General features: G+C 35.3%; 1 protein-coding gene across 5 annotated transcripts in view; it reads right to left on the reverse strand.

Moving 5' to 3' along the window:
* The window catches only part of FAM227B (family with sequence similarity 227 member B), a 279,436-nt gene that overhangs the window by 208,192 nt on the left and 51,772 nt on the right, over positions 1-19,472 (reverse strand). For all 5 annotated transcript variants that reach the window (XM_069540461.1, XM_060005216.1, XM_069540462.1 and 2 more), the window contains exons 8-10: positions 16,533-16,634; positions 13,333-13,459; positions 3,022-3,159 (exon numbers count right to left, since the gene is read on the reverse strand). In XM_069540461.1, coding sequence (XP_069396562.1) covers positions 3,022-3,159; positions 13,333-13,459; positions 16,533-16,634 — 367 coding nt within the window. The remainder of the gene's footprint in view (positions 1-3,021; positions 3,160-13,332; positions 13,460-16,532; positions 16,635-19,472) is intronic.

The following is a 19,472-nucleotide window of genomic DNA, read 5'->3' on the forward strand; positions in this document are numbered from 1 at the left end:
ACAGGAACATGGTAAAAACAACCCTAATCATGTCAATAGTTATGCTGAATGTAAATGAAGTAATCACTCCAATCAAAAGGAAGAAATTGTAAGACTAAATAAAAAACCAAGATTCAACTATAGGTTGTTTGCAAGACAACCTTTAAACAAGAAAAAACAAAGAGGTTATAAGTAAAATGATGGGAAAAGATACACTATGCAAACCACAAGCATAAGAAAGCTCAAGTGGCTATATTAATATCTGACAAAATAGAACTCATAATTAGATCGATAATTCCCCTAGGAGAATTATCATAGATATGAAGAAATATTTCATAATGATTAAAGGGAAAACATAGTAATTGTGTATGTGCCCAGTAACTTAAAAATGCATAAAGCAAAAATCAGCAGAATTAAGGGGAGAAATAGATAATTCCACAATTGCAGTGGGAGATTTTAACACCCCCTTCTCAGTAATTAATAGAATAATTAAATATCATAAAGATACAGAACGAGAGTTAGCACACTTTTTCTATTAAGGGTCAGATAGTCCAATATTTTAGGCTTTGTGGGCCACATGTGATCTCTGTGGTATATATATATTTTTAAATTTATTTATTTTGGGCTGCGGTGGGTCTTTGTTACTGTGCGCCGGCTTTCTCTGGTTGTGGCAAGCGGGGGCTACTCTTTGTTGCAGTGAACAGGCTTCTCACTGCAGTGGCTTCTCTTGTTGTGGAGCACGGGTTCTAGAGCGCAGGCTCAGTAGTTGTGGCGCCTGGGCTTAGTTGCTCTGCAGCATGTGGTATCTTCCCGGACCAGGGCTTGAACCCGTGTCTCCTGCACTGGCAAGCAGATTCTTAACAACTGTGCCACCAGGAAAGTCCCTCTGTGGTATATTCTTTATTGTTTTTTTTTTTTTTTTTAACAACCCTTAAAAATGTAAAACTCATTCTTAGCTCATAGGATGTATAAAAAATAGGCTGCAGGCCAGATTTGGTCCACAGGCTGTAGTTTGTTGAATCTTGATATTGAAGATCTGAATATCACTATCAACCACCTTGATCTAATTGAGATTTACAAAATAATTGCAGAATACACATTCTTCTCATGTGCACATTGAAGGTTCACCAAGATAGACCATGTACTGTACCATAAAACAAGTCTCAATACACTTCAAAAGATTGTAGAGTATATGCTCAGACCACAGTATATTTAAAATTGGAAATCAGTAATTTTTTTTTTTTTTTTTTTTTTGCCGTACACGGGCCTCTCACTGTTGTGGCCTCTCCCATTGCGGAGCACAGGCTCCGGACGCGCAGGCACAGCGGCCATGGCTCACGGGCCCAGCCGCTCCGCGGTATGTGGGATCCTCCCAGACCGGGGCACAAACCTGTGTCCCCTGCAATGGCAGGCGGACTCTCAACCACTATGCTACCAGGGAAGCCCTAGAAATCAGTAATTTTAAGGTATCTAGAAAAGCCCTAAGTATTTAAAAATTAAATAATACATCTCTTAATAATCCATAGGTCAAAACAGAAATTATACTGGATATTAGAAAATATTTTGGATTAAATGATAACGAAAATATATCAAAATTTGCAGAATGTAGCTGAAACAGGAATTAGAGAAATTTATAGCTTTAAATGTTTATATAAAAGAGGGAGAGAGACAACAATAAAACAAATAGGATAAATTCAAACATTTGGTGGATAAAGGATATATGGGAGTTCCTTATACTATTCTCAACACTTTTCTGTAAGTTAAAATGAAAAAAAAAAATAGAAAGCTCCCCCAACCTCCTTAATTTTATATTCAGCCAAGTTGTTATTCACATGTGAGACTGAGAAACAAAGAGAGATAAGATTGGGTCAAGACAGTGGATTATGTCTCTTTCCATCCAAAATTACAAATATGCATGAAGCTCTGTAAAAACCAGGGTGACATTAGCAAATAAGAAATTTCACATAACTACTAAAAGATAGAAATCAGACAGGATGACATCTATGGGGATAAGAGTGGAGAAGAATCAAAGTACTAATCAGAAGAGCAGTAATTAACTAATTAAACAATTTTGGAATCAGAAATTAACTGACGAGCCGCTTTCAGAAGAGTAGGTTGAGTAGGTTAGTCTCTCCTTGCCCTGGCCTATATCAAGAATTATGATGGAAAGGTATTTCCCTCTACACTAGTGGTTCTTAACTTTGCCTGCACATTGAAATCATCTGGGTAGCTTTAAAAAATACTGAGCCTCAGATTCTTATTTAATTGGTCAGAAATGAGGCCTGAGCACCAGACCTATGTTTAGTATTGAAATATAGTATAAATTAGAGAAAAATAAACTTGCCTTAAAGTGCTAATTAATCTAGAGTTACTGAGAAGTTTCGTCCTGGTACAGGAATTTGGGAGGTAGAAGAGAATACAAAAATATATCTATGTGAATTGCTATTTCAAGTAGTCTGTAAGCGGACTATTTAATAAGTAAGCATTTGGAAAAAACAAAATACTGGACTACAACTACCTTCCTTTATAACAAAATAAACCCCAAGTGGATTAAAGAGTTGAATAAAACATGGAAATAAAAAAGTACTAGAAAAAAAGAACAGGTAGATTCTTTTTTTCATAATATTAGGTAAGTAAGTCCTGACAAACATGCCACAAAACTGAAACTACAAAAGACATTATTTAAATTTACTGAATAAAAACTTTAAACTTATCTATTGGTAAAACACATTATTAACCAGAGAGCAATACAGCTAAAAATTAAGAATATTTGTAGTGTTCTTACAAACCTGAGAAGTTCCCGCAGATCAATATAAAAACATAGTAACATGCAAATGAGAAAAGGACTTAAGCACATGCTATTTTTTTAATGAAAAACTAAAATATAAAGCAATATTCAAATTACTATAATACCCATCTATAAATCAAATGTTATTTTAAGACCCTCACCAGAAAATAAATCATTAGAAAATTTTGACAAAAAAATAATGATACACTTGATTTTGGCTATTTCAATCAGAAGTATATAATAAATTTACTTACAAGTTGATATGCGTCCTTGACTTCTTGCAATCCTGTCCTTTATAGATTCTGAAGGTGTTTTCTTGCTACCATGAATGGTTGTTGTGGAGAGTTCGTTCAGCTTCCAGTGGGTCCAAAAGTCTTTTTTAGGTTTTAAACCTGTTGATACAAATATGTACATTTAGCCAAAGAAATTAGGAGTTTAAAAATATCTTTTGTCAAAGCCTTTTTAGGAGCATTATACATTTCATTCTCACAACAGTCCTGTGAGGACTGTCAGTCTCAAGTTTCAAAAGAGGAAATCTCTACATAGAAATGTTAATATCTTATCACATAAGACTGAGAATTAGAAAAGAGATAAGCTTGATATATACCTTTCTGACTCATAGACATAAGCTAAGTTCATAAATGGACATAAGGGGAGATTAATATTGTGAAAACTTGGAAAGGACCTAAATATCCAGCAACAGTACATCCATACAGTGGATCATGAAGTATCCATTAAAAGTTACCTTGTAAGTATTTGTTAACATATAAAGGCAATCATAACATGTTTTTATGTGAAGGACAATTTTACCATATACATATGTGTGACTATAGCTTAAACATTAACATGATTTCCTCTCAGCATAGGTGATTATTGTTTTCAAAATTTCCCTATCTGTATTTCCTATTATTTTTAAAATAATGTTTATGAATCAGTTATAGTACCCTAAAAGAAATAAAAATAAATTCCATTTAAAAAGTTCCATTTTTGTTCCAAAAACTGTACAGGGTTGAATAATTGATTTAACCACACTAAACATTTATATACTCAGCAATAAAAATGAGAACAATATAAATTCCTTTGCATACTCCATATGTTTATTCTGATGGTTGAGACAGTATATGTTAATGTGTTCAGTAAATGGGAAATATGAGCTAATATTATCATCATTATTAATATACATTGATATACTCATAAACATAGCCAGTATTTTCTCAGCAGTGAGTATTCAATGAGGATTATTTGCTATATTTTGATATCAAATTGGAATTTTCTAAGTGTTTTTAGATTTGGTTATTGCCTATTTCACATTAGTTGCCACTAGATAAAATATTCAGAAGCCTGAAGTGTGATTCGTTTGAATGTTCCTCCATAGATTGTCTATGTTTTAAAATATATAGTGTATTTGTGGAAAATCTGGGGTATAGTAAGGCTAACAGATCAGGAGATTAAAAGACAGTTTTTTTTTTATTGAGAGGGGGATCAATGTCAGAGTAGGAAGACATGGAGCTCACTTGCTCTCACAAACACATCAAAAATACATCTAGGGGCTTCCCTGGTGGCGCAGTGGTTGAGAGTCCGCCTGCCGATGCAGGGGACACGGGTTCATGCCCCGGTCCGGGAGGATCCCACATGCCGCGGAGAGGCTGGGCCCATGGGCCATGGCCACTGAGCCTGTGAGTCCGGAGCCTGTGCTCCGCAGCGGGAGAGGCCATAGCAGTGAGAGGCCCGCGTACCGCAAAAAAAACAAAAAACAAAACAAAAAAACAAAAAACCCATCTACATGTGGAAGATTACTCAAAGAAAACTAATTGGAAACCGGCAGAATATCTCCTATAAAACCGAAACTGCAAGGAAGATCTCCATGTAACTGGGTAGACTTGGGGGGGGGGGAAGACATCGGGTTGGAACCAGCACCCCTGGAGGGGTCTGTAAGGAAGAGAAAGGTCCACAAAGGTGGACCCTTGCCCTGGGGAGCCCCCATGCCTGTTGGGAAATCCACTGAGACAGAAGAGATGGAGAAGCCTAGACTCTAATTGTAAGGAGTGCGTGTGTGCTGGCTTGCCAACAATCAGAGCAGAGAGAGACTTGCACTGATGGCTGCCACCTCATCACACTTCCCAGTTTGAAGGGGCAAGTGCCCAGTGCCCCTCACTCCACACTACAGCCTGGCAGGAGATCAGGGGAAAGATTCAGTCTACCTGCTAGAAGTGGGATTGCTGAATCACACGGGAGTTCTATTTTCAGTTTTTTGAGGGACTTCCATACTGTTTTCCATAGTAGCTGCACCAATTTACATTCCCACCAACAGTGCACAAGGGTTCTCTTTTCTCTACATCCTTGCCAACATCTGTTATTTGTAGTCGCTTTGATAATGGCCATTCTAACAGGTGTGAGGTGATATATCATTATGGTTTTTACTAGCATTTCCCTGGTGATTAGTGATGTTGAACATCCTTTCATGTACCTGTTGGACATCTGTATGTCTTCTTTGGAAAAATGTCTGTTCGGTTCCTCTGCCTATTTTTAAAATCAGATTGTTTCCTTTTTGCTGTTGAACTGAGTTCCTTTTATCTTTTGGATATTAACCTCTTATCAGATATAATTTGCAAATATATTCCATAAGTTGTCTTTTCATTTTGTTGTTTTCTACTATGCAGAAGCTCTTTAGTTTGATGTCGTCCCACTTACTAATTTTCGCTTTTGTTGCTTGTGCTTTTGATACCATATCCAAAAAATTGTTGTGAATACATATGTCAAGGAGATTTACCACTATGTTTTCTTCTTAAGAGTTTTATGGTTTCAGTTCTTTACTCCATTTCAAGTTAATTTTTGTGAGTGGCATAAGATAGGAGTCCAATTTCATTATTCTACCTGTGATGATCCAGTTTTCCCAACACCATTTATTGAAGAGACTATCCTTTTCCCATTGAGTATTCTTGGCTCTCTTGTCGAATATTACTTGACTGTGTTTGTGAGGGTTTATTTCTGGGCTCTCAATTTTGTTCCATTGGCCTATGTTGTCTTCTTTCCTATAGTTTCCATGTCTTGCTCAAATTACATATCTGATCATACATGTTATCTATCCATCTTTTCCACTAGAGCATTTACTATATTAATCATAGTTACTTAAAATTTCCTGTCTGATATTCTAATATCTGTGTCATATCTAAAACTGGTTCTGATGATTTGTCTCTTGATAGTGTGTTTATTTTTTCCATTGCTTTTTTGTAGACTTCATAATTTTTGTTGAAAGTCAGACATATTGTGTAATGCAGTAAAGATGAGGTAAATAGTTTTCAGGCCTTGAAATGGGCTTTTTGTTTGGTCTTAAGCATGGGTAATTAAGTCAATCTGGAAGGGAATTGAGAGTTGGGCTGTGTTTGGGTTTTGTTGTTACTATGATTACCTTTAGTACTCTACATGCTTCAAATTCCTCTTACGATGTAAACTGCCTTGCCAGAGGTTTTTGTTTTCTCTTAGTTTACTTCCACATCAGCATCTGCTCCACTCTCTTTTAGATCTTTTGTGTCTTCTCAGAAATGGTCTTTTCCACACTTGTGCCCCTCTCCCAGCAGTAGACTGCTGTTACCTGTCAGTTGATGTTTGTTAGCCTGGTAGTGGTAGGTATTCTCTGTTCTGAATCAGCATCAGCGTTGGGTTTTGTTCCTGGGTCTTGGGATAGGGTCTTCTCAGTAATCCAGCCTTGCCCCAGCTGTAGCAAACTTGTTCTTGGCCCAGTATGCATTCCTGGCCTCTGGGGTAGAGGTAGTTTTCTGTTTCCCAGGTGAGCTGTGTTTCCACTTCTTCCCTAAGGGCAACTGCATTTGCTGCTCTTCCTCCCCACAACCTTTCCCCCTCCTCCTGCTGTGGCTTAAAGCTTGTTGTTGTTGTCAACATAGAGGAGATAGAAGGGTCAAGGCAAGGCTTTATGCCTTTTTTGCAGTGCTTCTATTACATTCCCCCAGGCTTTCTCAAGACTGTTATTCCACCCTTAGTATTTCTTGTAAGATGTGTGGAGAGAAGCTTGCAAGAGAGGGCAACTTCTCCCTTGTTTTATGTAGTTACTAAGGGTTCTATATTCTCACACTAGACCACACTCAGCTTTAAGCAATTCATTAAAAATTTTGGCTAAGGGAATTCCCTGGTGGTCGAGCGGTTGGGACTCCGTGCTTCCACTTCAGGGGGCTGGGGTTCAATCCCTGGTCGGGGAACTGAGATCCTGCAAAGCACGTGGCGCAGACAAAAAAAAAATTTTTTGTTGTTGAATTCTTCTTACTGGCTTTTATGGTATCTGGCTGCATCTGCCCCCGAAGAGCAAGTGCTTGCATCTGGTCTCTCCTTGGAGGCCCCTTTCTTTAGATTTGGGGTTGACTGCTCTGCAATCTCTGATGGGTTCAAGGAAAGTTTTGAATTTCCAGACAGTCCAGTGTTTTTTGGTGGAAGGGTAGAAGTAATACCATTTTAGTTTTCTACATCCTAAGCAGAAGCCAGAAGTCATGGCACAAATTTTAATCTTGCTCATTGTAAGGCTGCCATGTGGGATTCAGTCATAAGGCTTGTGCCAAAATCTAGCCAATCGTACAAAATCTTAATGTGTCTCTAGAGAAGTAGCCTCCAAAGTCTTCCATATCCTAATCTTCCCAAATTGTGAATATGTTACATGGCAAAGGGGAATGAAGGGAGCAGACGGAATTAAGTTTGTAAATTGGCTAACCTTACAATAGGGTATGTGGGCTTGTCCAGGTGAGCCCAATGTAATCAGAAGGGTCCTTAAATATGGAAACGGAAGGTAGAGGAGTCAGTATCAGAGTGATGCAACATGAGAAAGACTGACTATCCATTGCTGGCTTTGATAATGAAAGAGGGCCATGAGGCAAAGAATGGAAACAGCTTCAGAAAAGTTGCAAAGAAACAGATTCTCCCCTAGAACCTCTAGAAGAACACAGCCCTGCCAAACATCTTCATTTTAGCCTAGTGAAACTCATTTTGGCCTTCTGATTTCCAGAACTATAACACATTTATGTTGTTTTAAACTAAGTAGTAATTTGCTATAGTAGCAATAGGAAACTAATACAGTCTCTGGTGCTCTAAGAATTGTGTATAAGGAGCTCTGGTAACAAAAATTTTGTTTGTGAAAAACGAACCAAAAATGAAAGCCAAATGACAATGTAAGAAATCAAACTGAATATAATGTAAATAACCTAATAAAGTGATTACTTCATCCTGATAAAAAGGAATTTTTTTTTATTAAGGAGGAGAAATTGAATCAAGTATTTTAGATCTATGCTATAAACATCTCAACAAAGAAATAAGAAAAACATGTCTTATAAAATTCTTTCAACAAGTGCTCTAGCCAATACAAAATAATCACAACTGAGAGATAAAAATCTTACTAAAAGTTGAAAAGGTCGTTTATGAGCATAGACTCAGAAAACATGTGACTCTTGATAGGTATGCAATGTGAGAAATGCATTGCAAGAGAAATCTGTACATATTCATGATTAAATAAACCATAGAGGCTCTAGTGAAGCTACCACTACTGCCTTTGTTTTCAACTTAAATTTTTATCAATGAATAAAAATTAAAATGAACAATCATGTACAGTTCAATGAATCTTCACAAATTTAATATATGGTATCCATGTTACCAGCCCCCAGAAACAAAATATTCAGCACTCCAGGTGCCCTCCTTTCTAGCCAGGACCAATTCCCAAGAATAAACATTATCTTGACTTCTAAAATTATAGCTTAGTTTTGCCAGATTTTGAACTTTGTATCAGTGGACTCAAACAGGATATACTCTTTTGTGTCTGGGCATTTTTCCCCCCTCAACCTTGTTTCTGTGATTTGTTCATACTATTGTATATAATTCTAGTGTGTTCATTCTCATTGCTGGTAGTATTTCATTATATGAATATTCCACAGTTTATCTAAATTTCATATTATTGATGGGCATTTGGACAGTTTGTTTTGATTATTATATAAATAGTGCTAAGAACATTTTGTGCTTTTGGTGTACAGAAATATGTACATTTCTGTAGGTTATGTACCTGGGAGTCATAGATATGCTGGTTCAAACTCGCATATGTTCAGCTTTATTAGATATTGATTGTACACTCCCACCAGCATGGCTGCCTTTTATCTTAAGAAAATGCAGGTTTGAATTTTTTTAACTCTGTTTGAGATAAGTGTACATTTACATGCACTTGCAAGAAATAATACAGAGAGATCCCCATACCCTCTATTTAGTTTCCCACAATGGTAACTATTACCTTGTAAAACTATAATATGGTATCACAACCAGGATATAGACAATGATATAGTCAGGATATGGAACGGTTCCATCACAAGGATTCCTCGAGTTTCCCATTTTAGCCACACCTACCCTCCACTTTAAACCATTTTTTCTGCCTGATGTGAAGTTAATAGGTGAGGAAACAATAGATGATCCTTTTGCTACAGAAATGTTTTCTACTAAGGTGAAGTAGCCCACAGAGAAGTATTGAAACAAGTGTTCAACAGGGATGATTAGCCTATGTTGGAAGGATATGCATTCATAAACAGCCGTATTCAGACTAGAAGTGAGCAATGAAGTTTACTAAAGATAGATCAATTTTGTGCCTGTGTAGATGGTTTTATAATAAAACTGAGATCATTCCACCTTTTGTGAATCCTAGGGTGTTAATCAAGTACGTGTTTTAGCATATGAATAATAAAGCCCAAGTAGTTGCTGGGAAACACTGGGAGGATTAGGGAGGGCTTGCTTCCTCTAAGTCTTCAGAAAAATTTCCCTTTTCCTTCTCTGCAACAGTTTTTCATAAATTAAATACCGGTGTTTTTATTTTATTCACCTCAGGGGGCAATATTCCATTACTCATAGGAGTTCAGACACTGGAGTCTGACAGGCTTAAGTTGAAATCCTGGTTCGTTACTTAGTAGTAACTGTGGACAAATTCTCTTAACCTTGGTTTTCCCTTTTGTAAAGAAATAATAGCATATTGTTACAATAAGGATTTTTGAGGCTTAAGTGGGATTTTTTATGTAAAATGTGGATTTCTCTTGCTCAGCTTGCTGTTGACTTTGCTGTGGATTTAACCCTCTTTCTATAGGTACAAATGGAGACCACTTGTCATGTCTAGATTCTTGCCCATGTCTGAGTCCAGCATCCATTCATCTAGCATAGTTCTGCTGTTCCTTCAATGTCTACTTATATTCTTGAGTCAGGCTATGAAGATTACCTTAATTATCACTGTACTTTTTCTTCCTTTGCTTTCAAATGCTTTTAGTGTTTACTATTTCTTGTAATTCTCCTATAGTGTAGACACCATTTAGGGCACAGTCATCTCCTTGTTACACTTTAAAATAATCACTAAAAATTTGAGATTTTGTTATAAAAAATGCAAATGTTGACGAATATTACATCTCAAACTTAAATCCTGATTCCATAAAACCCTACCACCACAATCTTCTCTTACAGTCTTCACCATTTCAGTAGTTGTCTATTTGCTCAGGCTAAAATTCTTGGCATCATCCCTGACTCTTTTATTTGTTCCACTTTCAACTTCTATATATCAATAAATCCAATGGACTCTGCCAGCAGACTTATCTAATATAACTTGCCAGCTCCTCATCCTTTAACCAACCTGTTCTAACCAATCACCATGTCTCACTTCTATTACTGCAATATCTCCAACTGCATTCCTGATTCCTCCCTTGTCCCCTCTATGGTCTCTTGTTCTCCCAAAAGCTAGAGTGATACCTTATAAACATATTTTAGGTTACAAGTATTATTTGCTCAAAATCATCTAGTGCTTTTCCATTTCACTCATAATGAAAGAGTCCTTATAACTGCCTATAAATTATGAGATGCCCTAACCTACAGACATATCTCTGACCTCACCTTTCTACTTTTCAATTCCTTTCTCATTCTACCTCAGCTACATTGGCTTCCTTGCTGTATTGCAAATATGCTAATCTTCTACCTGCATCATGGCCTTTTCATATGCTGTTCCTTCTACCTAAAAAGTTTCCATTCCAGATATCGACATAGTTCATTCTCTCACTTCCTTTGAGTCTCTGATGAATATTACCTTCTCATAAGGTATTCTCAGGTAACCCAATATGAAATAACACCAGTTTCAGTGGATGTGTTTATAAACACACATTAGAAGACTCTAGAAGGTGGAGACAAGAAGGCAGACTAACTAGGAACCTCAGGACCCAAGGTACAACACAACAGTGAAGTCCTTGGGTTTTCTTTTTGACTCATATTTCTCGGTGCTAGAGAAACCAGAATCCAGAAATGGTAACAGGCAAAGATAAAAGAAGTCTCAAGAAAACCCTCCTCTCTCTAGCCAAAGGACCAGGAAAAGGGCTGCCTAGTAGGACAGAAAACTTTTAGACAATAACTGCTTGCTCCAGCCAAACACAACAGGAAAATCTGCTGCTCCAAACCCACCACTGCCAGAAAAGGGTGGTTGGAGAGCCTCAGCTTCCACTCTCACTAGGGTAGTATCAGAGGAGGCAGAGCAGAGACAGAAGACTTTTATTCCCACAGGACTGGAATGAGGTGCACTTTCCTCTCCCTATGGAAAGTGGTGTCAGAGGAGGCCTAGTGGAGACTGTGACCACTGCCCAGATATAACAAGGCTACCCTCCCCCTTATAGTGTCAGTGGAAGCCACTTGGGGAGCAGTAACAAGGCATCCCTGCCCCTAAAAGCCAGGGTGGTATCAGTAGAGGTCTGCTGGGAGCTGTAACAAACCCTCCTCGCACCACTATGTCAAAAGAGACCAAGTGGGTAACCTGGACTTCCATTCCCCACCTGACAGTGCCCTTCTCCCCCAACTAGAGCAGTGTCAGAGGAGGCCTGTTGAAACACAAAATTTAGATAAGATTCAGTCTTACAATACCCAAAATGTCCAGGTTTTAATTGTCATATAAAAAACTAGGAAATTCAACTTGAATGAGAAAAGACAATTGCCAGCATCTAGATGACACAGATTTTAGAATCACAAGGATTTTTCAAGCAGTTATAATAAAAATGCTTAAACAATAATGAACACACTTGAAACAAATGAAAGAACAAAGTCTCAGTGAAGAAACAGAAGATATAAAAAAGAACCAAATGTAACTTTAACTGAAATGTACAATAACCAAATTTTTAAAAAAATCAAGAATGAGCTTAACAGCATAATGGAGGGGACAGAAGAAAGAATTAGTAAACTGGAAAATAGAATAATAGAAATTGCTGAATTTTCAACCTTCAGATTAATTCTACCAGTCATAGCCTATAAAACTTCCTGAACAAGAAAATTTTTGTTTACTTCAGCTAAAACTATTCATTCTGATATTTAAATAGGATAAGGTATTTATATTAGTGTTCTTGCCTTTACTTCAGGCAGTTTGCATATGGAATGCTTTGAAGACCCATAGGAAGAGCGTAAAGTAGACACCCCCCACTGGATTTACCAGAGGACTTTAAAACCTTTCCTTATACATCTCCTAGCTCATTGCTATCGCTCATCTAAATATGTTATATACATTCTTCTTTAATTACATAATAGAAACTAGTTAAAAGCATAAGAATTATAAAAGAAATATGAAAACTATATTTGCAGATGATATGCATAGAAAACCCGAGACAATCAGTGACAAAACTAACTTGAATAAAAGGATTAAGTCAGACAGTGACTTATAAAATTTCATACAGAAGTCAATATGAATTTTCGGGGGACACAATTCATTCTACAACAGGTCTGTAGGAAAGTTGTTCTGTTCTTCACATTTTTTTTCTTATAGTATTTTTGTATGAATTCTGTGCTCATTCTCTTTTTGCTTCTTATATTTGAATTAGTTGGATTTTTCTCTATAATTAGGAGACACCTGTCCTATGTGTATTGATGGAGGTGGGTGGTCCTCAGGGTTGTTTTCTAGCATGTACCTCCCAAGGACTCCCTCCTTAAAATATGAAACATTTTCTTAAAGAAATGGTTTGGTTACTAAGAATTGACACAAAACAGTTTTAAAAAATTAGTCAAAATTTGGACAGATTTATAAGATGGACTTGAAAACAGTCAATAGCTTCTGGTAGTCCATAATGGTATAGTAGTCTTAGGAAACAATATTGGGGAGGTATTTCCAGGAATATGAAACAATACCTACTTTTTTTATGTTCTACAAGGAACTCAATTAGCTCTAGAATTTACCCAATATTATTTGCTATAAAAATGCCAGCAGTGTTCCAAAAGCAGCTTAAAATATTTCTCTTACAAATATAAAATATCTATGGTATGGTTTTCTCTCTGTGGCAATTTGGGTTTCTATAATAATTCCACTGCCTGTAAAATTATTTGGCTTTCTAAAGTAAACAACTGATTAATTTTAGTATAACAGAATTTTCAGAATAAAATAAATAATCATTATTATTTTGAAACACAGATATCAATATGCTATGTTTTGTAAGGCAAAGAACTACAAATTTTTTTGAGTGGAGTAAACAAAACACCGCAATTCAAAAGTTTTAGGTTCCACAATAATGATCAATACTTAATGATATTCGTACCTGACAACCAGAGAAAAATGTTATTCCCTAGATCTTCTTTAAATTCATCATTAAAGAAATCAGTGGATTCTGGAAATGCTTCCTGGAATGTTGCATAGATAGCTTGTGCCAAACAATCAGGATACACCTACCAAAAACAGAGTCATATTAAAATAATTCCATATTTCATATAACATATCTCAACTACCAAAGAAATTACTAAATTTGTGAAATATACGTGTCCCTTTTTTCTTATAGCTTGCTTTTGGCCATTTAGTACTTCTTTGTATTTCTAACTGAGGAATATGAACAAAGAAGAGTTGAAAATAAAGTCAGTCAATTTGGCTATTTGTTAGCATTTTGGGAAAAAAATTTAATTTGGATAAAGGATGAAGTTACAATTAAGATAAGATACTCTAATGATTCTACATTTATTTCATTTAACCTTGCTATTGATACCCTCTTTCAGAAAAAGAACACTGTCTTTCAGGTCATTATAATAAAAAGCATATTATATATATTAATTGAAATATATTTGACATGTAATACTATGTGAGTTTCAGGTGTACAACATGTTGATACATTTGTTTACTGTAATATGATTACCACCATGGCATTAGCTAACACCTCTATCACGTCACACAATTATCACTTTGAGTGTGTGGTGAAAATAAAGAGCATGTTTTTAAATAATTGAAGCCTGTTTAGATGAGTTAATATATTATAACCACAACTGTAAAATCATGATCCGATTTTATATTTGTATCATACAAATAGATGGTACTATCAGTATTATATTAGACTTAAAGTCGCTTGACTACTAAGCTTCTCTTGGGGACTGACTAAACACAGGAAGATACCAGATTTTTAGAGTAAAGATTTAAAATATTTTATCTGCTATTTTGGAAGGCTGGCAGACACAAGAAATTAGAAGAGGCAAGGAATGGCTTCTCCCCTAGGGCCTCTTAAAGAAACGAGCCCTGTTGATACCTTGATTTTAGTCCTATAAGATTCATTTTGGACTTCTGACCTATATAACTGTAAGACAATGAATTTCTGCTGTTTTAAGCCACTAACTTTGTGATAATTTTTACACCAGCAATAGGAAACTAATATAGCCACCTAATCCAGTAGTGCTAAAATCTGCTGGTATGGATGGTATTCTTTGAAGAACTCCATAAGTTTTTTTGGGTAGGGGAGTAGAGGAGAGGGAAGAATGCTTTAATATACTGATATATTTAATTTTACTGAATAAACCATGAACATTTTTACTACCAGAAAAATCACATATTATAATTGTGGTATATAAAATCACACTAATAATCAAAATTTAAAAGTTGAACAAGGTAAGTAAGAGGAACTTTTAAAAGTTTTCTGTGAATATTTCACCTTCAGGAGATTAGGGGAAAAAGAGATCAAGTGTCAAATGGTGTTGGGAAAATTTCTGAAGGAATATCATTGTATGACATTGGAAGAAACTGAAGCAAAAGCTATATTAAATATGTTCAGATTCAGTTAATTTGTACTGAATAGTGAGACCTGAAGCTAATTTTTTGATTCTTAAATATTAATAGTTTTCTCTTTCTGTGGTAAGATAAATCAGATGAGCCAATAGTAACAAAACACCTTCTTATCTGAATGAGCTAAAAATAATAGAAATTGGTCAATGAGAGTTGAGGCTCCATTTCTACTTATAGAGCTGTGGAGGTAATAGACCTGTAGGGAGGTGGCGTGGTTCTCAAGTATTGAGACAGGGAGAGGGAACATTATAAAATGACTGAACAAAGGTCAAGGGGTCAAATCATTAAGGTGTACATGTTATTTGTTCTCAAGTGAGGCTTTGAATCTTGGTTAAACAACTTCTAATTTCTCCTTGGAAAAAGCCACTGAAAATAGGGACTTAGAAAAAAAATCAAGTCATGATTTGAGAAGGATTATAAATACAATATCTATCAAAAGGCACATCCATCCCAAGGGAGAACATTTGGACCATAAATGTAAGACTAGAAATTACAGAATAAGGGATATGCAATGGTGCCACTACCTCCTTTGTTCACATTAAATAGGTCTTTTATTCTTTTCTTAAGAGCCCTGTGTTAAAGCATGCTTGATTTCATCGAGCCTTATGTATAGGCTAGAAACACCACAAAGGGATAGACTAGGTGAAAGCGTATGGATAGGAGAATCAGCTGGTTTTGTCATCTCTAGACAATTTTAATGACCAAAAATCCTAATCATTAACTATTATTTTCCTGCAAATAAGAAAAATAAATTTAATATTAGCAGAGAAAATCTTAGTCTATCTTTCAGAACATTAGTGTTCTATAAACAATTTATGAATCATGGATCAACCTCTTCATCTGATGGACAACCAGCTGTGGAACTGAGAGACTGAATGTCTTGCGAAGATCACCTGGGTAATTACGAGCAGATTCCAGATGTGAAGCCAAGTCCCTTATGCCCAGTCCACTACTGATTTCCTTCTACGATACTGTATGTATATGCTTGTGAGATAGATCAAGATTGAGCATAAATATTTGGCAATTTAAGTTTATGTTTTCATCATGAAGGACATTTATTTTTATTTTAGGTTTTACCCATGAAAACATTGACTGACTCAAAAATACTTCTGTATTTCTGAATTACAGATGTCTGTACAACAAAGTATTTAAATGTGGCTTCTGCTTTGAAACGCTAGATGTTTACATTTTAAAACACTCCGTGAAATTCCTACATGTCTTCATTTCACACTACTCAAGAACATAAATTATTTTAACCAAATTATTTTACTATAACAGACATAGTAAAACATTTGATTCATAAATTTGTCCATTGTTCCTTACTGTAACAGGTGCTTAGTACTTAGGCATAACACAAGAAGTTAAGTCCTCTTAGATCAAGATACTTTATAAAGTAAAATGATAATTTTGTAAGTAAAATACCAAGACTATACACAGAACAAGTCAATAGTTTCAAATTATTAATATGCAAACAAATACATATACCACACTGAGGAGATTCTGTAAGGCTTTTAGTCAGTAGAATATAATATTCTGGGGTGGAGGGGCATGACTTTTAAAATATTATCATTATTTACTCTACTTTAGGTAATTTTGCTTGCAAAGTAACAAAATATGTTCTCATATGTGTTTAAATAAAATAACTATTTTTATATTTCACTTGCTATAAAAATAATTAGCATAATTAATTTCTATATTTACCTGAAAGAATGCATCCTTTCGACTTAGAGGTATGCTCATGAAAAGTGACACATAACTTTCTGAAATTCTATCAAACAAGGCATCTTGACTTTCTCTGTCAGGCTTAAAAAATAAAACACACATGGAATTAAAAGCATTAATGTTACAATTTAAAATTAGAATCTGTTTACATAATGTCAGTAACTCTATCTTCTTAAAGGGCAGATCAGTTGCTATAGTGGGATGAGCATGGGTTTTTGGCATCATGCAGACCTGAATTTGAATGCTGGCTCCATTATTCATTAGCAGCACTATCCCAGGCAAGTTAATTAAGTCCTAGTTTCCTTATCTGCCAAACATAGATAATATACACATACCTTAAAGTATTATCTTAAAATTAAATAGGGACAAGGATTATATTTTGTTTGACTTTGTATTTCAAGCCCTCAGCATGGTGCCTGGCATACTGAAAGCACACCAACATTTGATGAATTAATGAAGGTTCTTGAATAGTAGTTGGCATGCACAAGGCAATCAATGACATAGTTGCCTGCTATTATTCTATAACCATTCCAAATTTTTCATAATCAGTAACTCAGTATAAAATCAAAGCAATTACTGGAATGAGACAGTCATAGCCAGAACTAGTAAAATTGTGACATGAGAACTATACTAAAAAGAAAGTAAGTAGAATGTCATAAGAAGGAAGAAATCTGTAGATAATAATAATGTCAATATTAAAGTCCTAAGGTAGCACCTTGAATTCTTGCTCTATTAAGCAATGAAGAGATAAATTAAAGTACAAATCCATGAATTAAATAAAGCAATAAAGATGAATTAGAGTCCAAATTCATTTATGATGTCAACAGAAGCATAAGCTGGCATTAATAGATTTTGGTAATAAACATAAAAAATGATCAAATTTAGTGGTAGTTTTCTATGAAATTAGCATGCCATATGAGCTGGGATTCATAAATGCATAGAATCTTAGACCTAAAATGGAAGTTAGATATCACCTAGGTTAAGCCCCTCTATTTTAGTGACTGCATTGATGCTCAGAAAGATTAAGAGAATTATTTAAGGTTATACACAGTTAAGTAACTGAAAGCCAGACTAGAATCTAGGTCTCCTAACTCCCAAAACAGCTTTCATGCTTGTGTAATAAGTTTATGGAAGGAGATGGTAGCAGAAATAATAATGATAATGTTAATAATTCTTGATCATTTATATAATGGGCAGTGGTTCTAAGACTTAGGGTTGTGTGACAATTAAATGAGATAATATATAATTTACTAGTAGAGAAAGTTGGCATGTTTCAGTTACATGATCTACACTTAACATGTGTGATGAAATACCCAAACAGAAAGTTGTAGAACATGTCTTTGACTAAGACAATTCAACCTAATGTCCACACCATATATACCTCCACAGGAAACTGAGTAGCAAAATGGTACAGCGAATTTTTGTACATGTTTTGGTATGTTTGAAAAGAAAACGTATCCTACAGCTTTTGGATATTCAGGTTACTGATATGTTCATTAGATCTACCTATTTAACATATGTTAAATCATACTTACATTCCAGGAATAAATTTCATTGGTCAGATTGTATAACCCTTTTAATATACTGAATTCAGTTTGCTAGTATTTTGTTGAAGATTTTTGCATCAATATCCGTCAAACAGGATATTGGTCTGTAGACACTTTTTTTGTTGTAATATCTTTGGCTTTGGTATCAGGGTAATGCTGGTTTCATAAAATGAGCTAGAAAGTATTCCCCTCTCTTCAATTTTTTGGGAGAGTTAGAGAAGGACTGGTGTTAATTCTTCTTTAAATGTTGGCAGAATTCATCAGTGAAGTCATCTAGTCCAGGACTTTTCTTTGTTGGGAGGTTTCTGATTACGGAAACCTGATTGAATCTCCTTACTAGTTATAGGTCTATTCAGATTGTCTATTTCTTCATTATTCAGTCTTGGAAAATTATATGTTTCTAGGAATTTGTCCATTTTATACAGGCTATCCAATTTGTTGTTATATGTTTGTTCACAGTACTCTAATAATCCTTGTTATTTCTTTGCCAATAGTAATGTTTCCACTTTCATTTCTGACTTCGGTAATTTGAGTGCTTTTTTTTTTTTTTTTTTTTTTTGGGCTACGCTGAAAGGCATATGAGCTCTTATATGAGATCTTAGTTCCCCAACGAGGGATCGAACCCATGCCCCCTGCAGTGGAAGCATGGAGTCTTAACCACTGGACTGACAGGGAAGTCCTCACTTTTTTTCTTAGTCTAGCTACTGGTTTGTCAATTTTGTTGATCTCAAAGAACTAACTTTTGGTTTTACTGATTTTCTCTACTGTTTACCAATTCTCTATTTTATTTATCTCCACTCTAATCTTTATTAATTCCTTCCTTCTTTGTTGTTCTTTTTCTAGTTCCTTAATATGTAAAGTTAGGTTGTTGATAATATTGCTTTTTGATTTGTTTAAAACTTTAAATTTGTCGTTTAGCAATGCTTTTAAATGAGTTTTGCTAAACTCATTTATCCTATGAGTTTTGGTACACTGTGTTTTTTGCTTTCATTTGTTTCAAGTTATTTTCTAATTTCCCCTGTGATTTATTCTTTGAATCATTGGTTGTTTAAGAACTCTTATACATCAACAATGTGAGAATAATTTGTACATCCAGTTTGGAAACAACTTGGCACTACCTTGTGAAGTTGAATATCTTCATACCCAACAATGCAGCAATTCCATTCCTTCTCTATGTGTCTTGCAATTTTTGTTTGAGAGATGGACATCTTCAATAGGACAGTAAAACCTGAGGTATAAAGTAGTTATGCTTGGGAATAGGTATGTCTCTTCTCTTGTTAGCCTTTAGGGTCTGAGTCAATTAAGTAAAATGTTAAGCTCCATTTGGGTTTTGTTTTTGCTATGGCTACTCGCAGTGAAACAGAGGCTTCAA

Source organism: Delphinus delphis, chromosome 2, assembly GCF_949987515.2.
Source record: "Delphinus delphis chromosome 2, mDelDel1.2, whole genome shotgun sequence".
Taxonomy (NCBI): domain Eukaryota; kingdom Metazoa; phylum Chordata; class Mammalia; order Artiodactyla; family Delphinidae; genus Delphinus; species Delphinus delphis.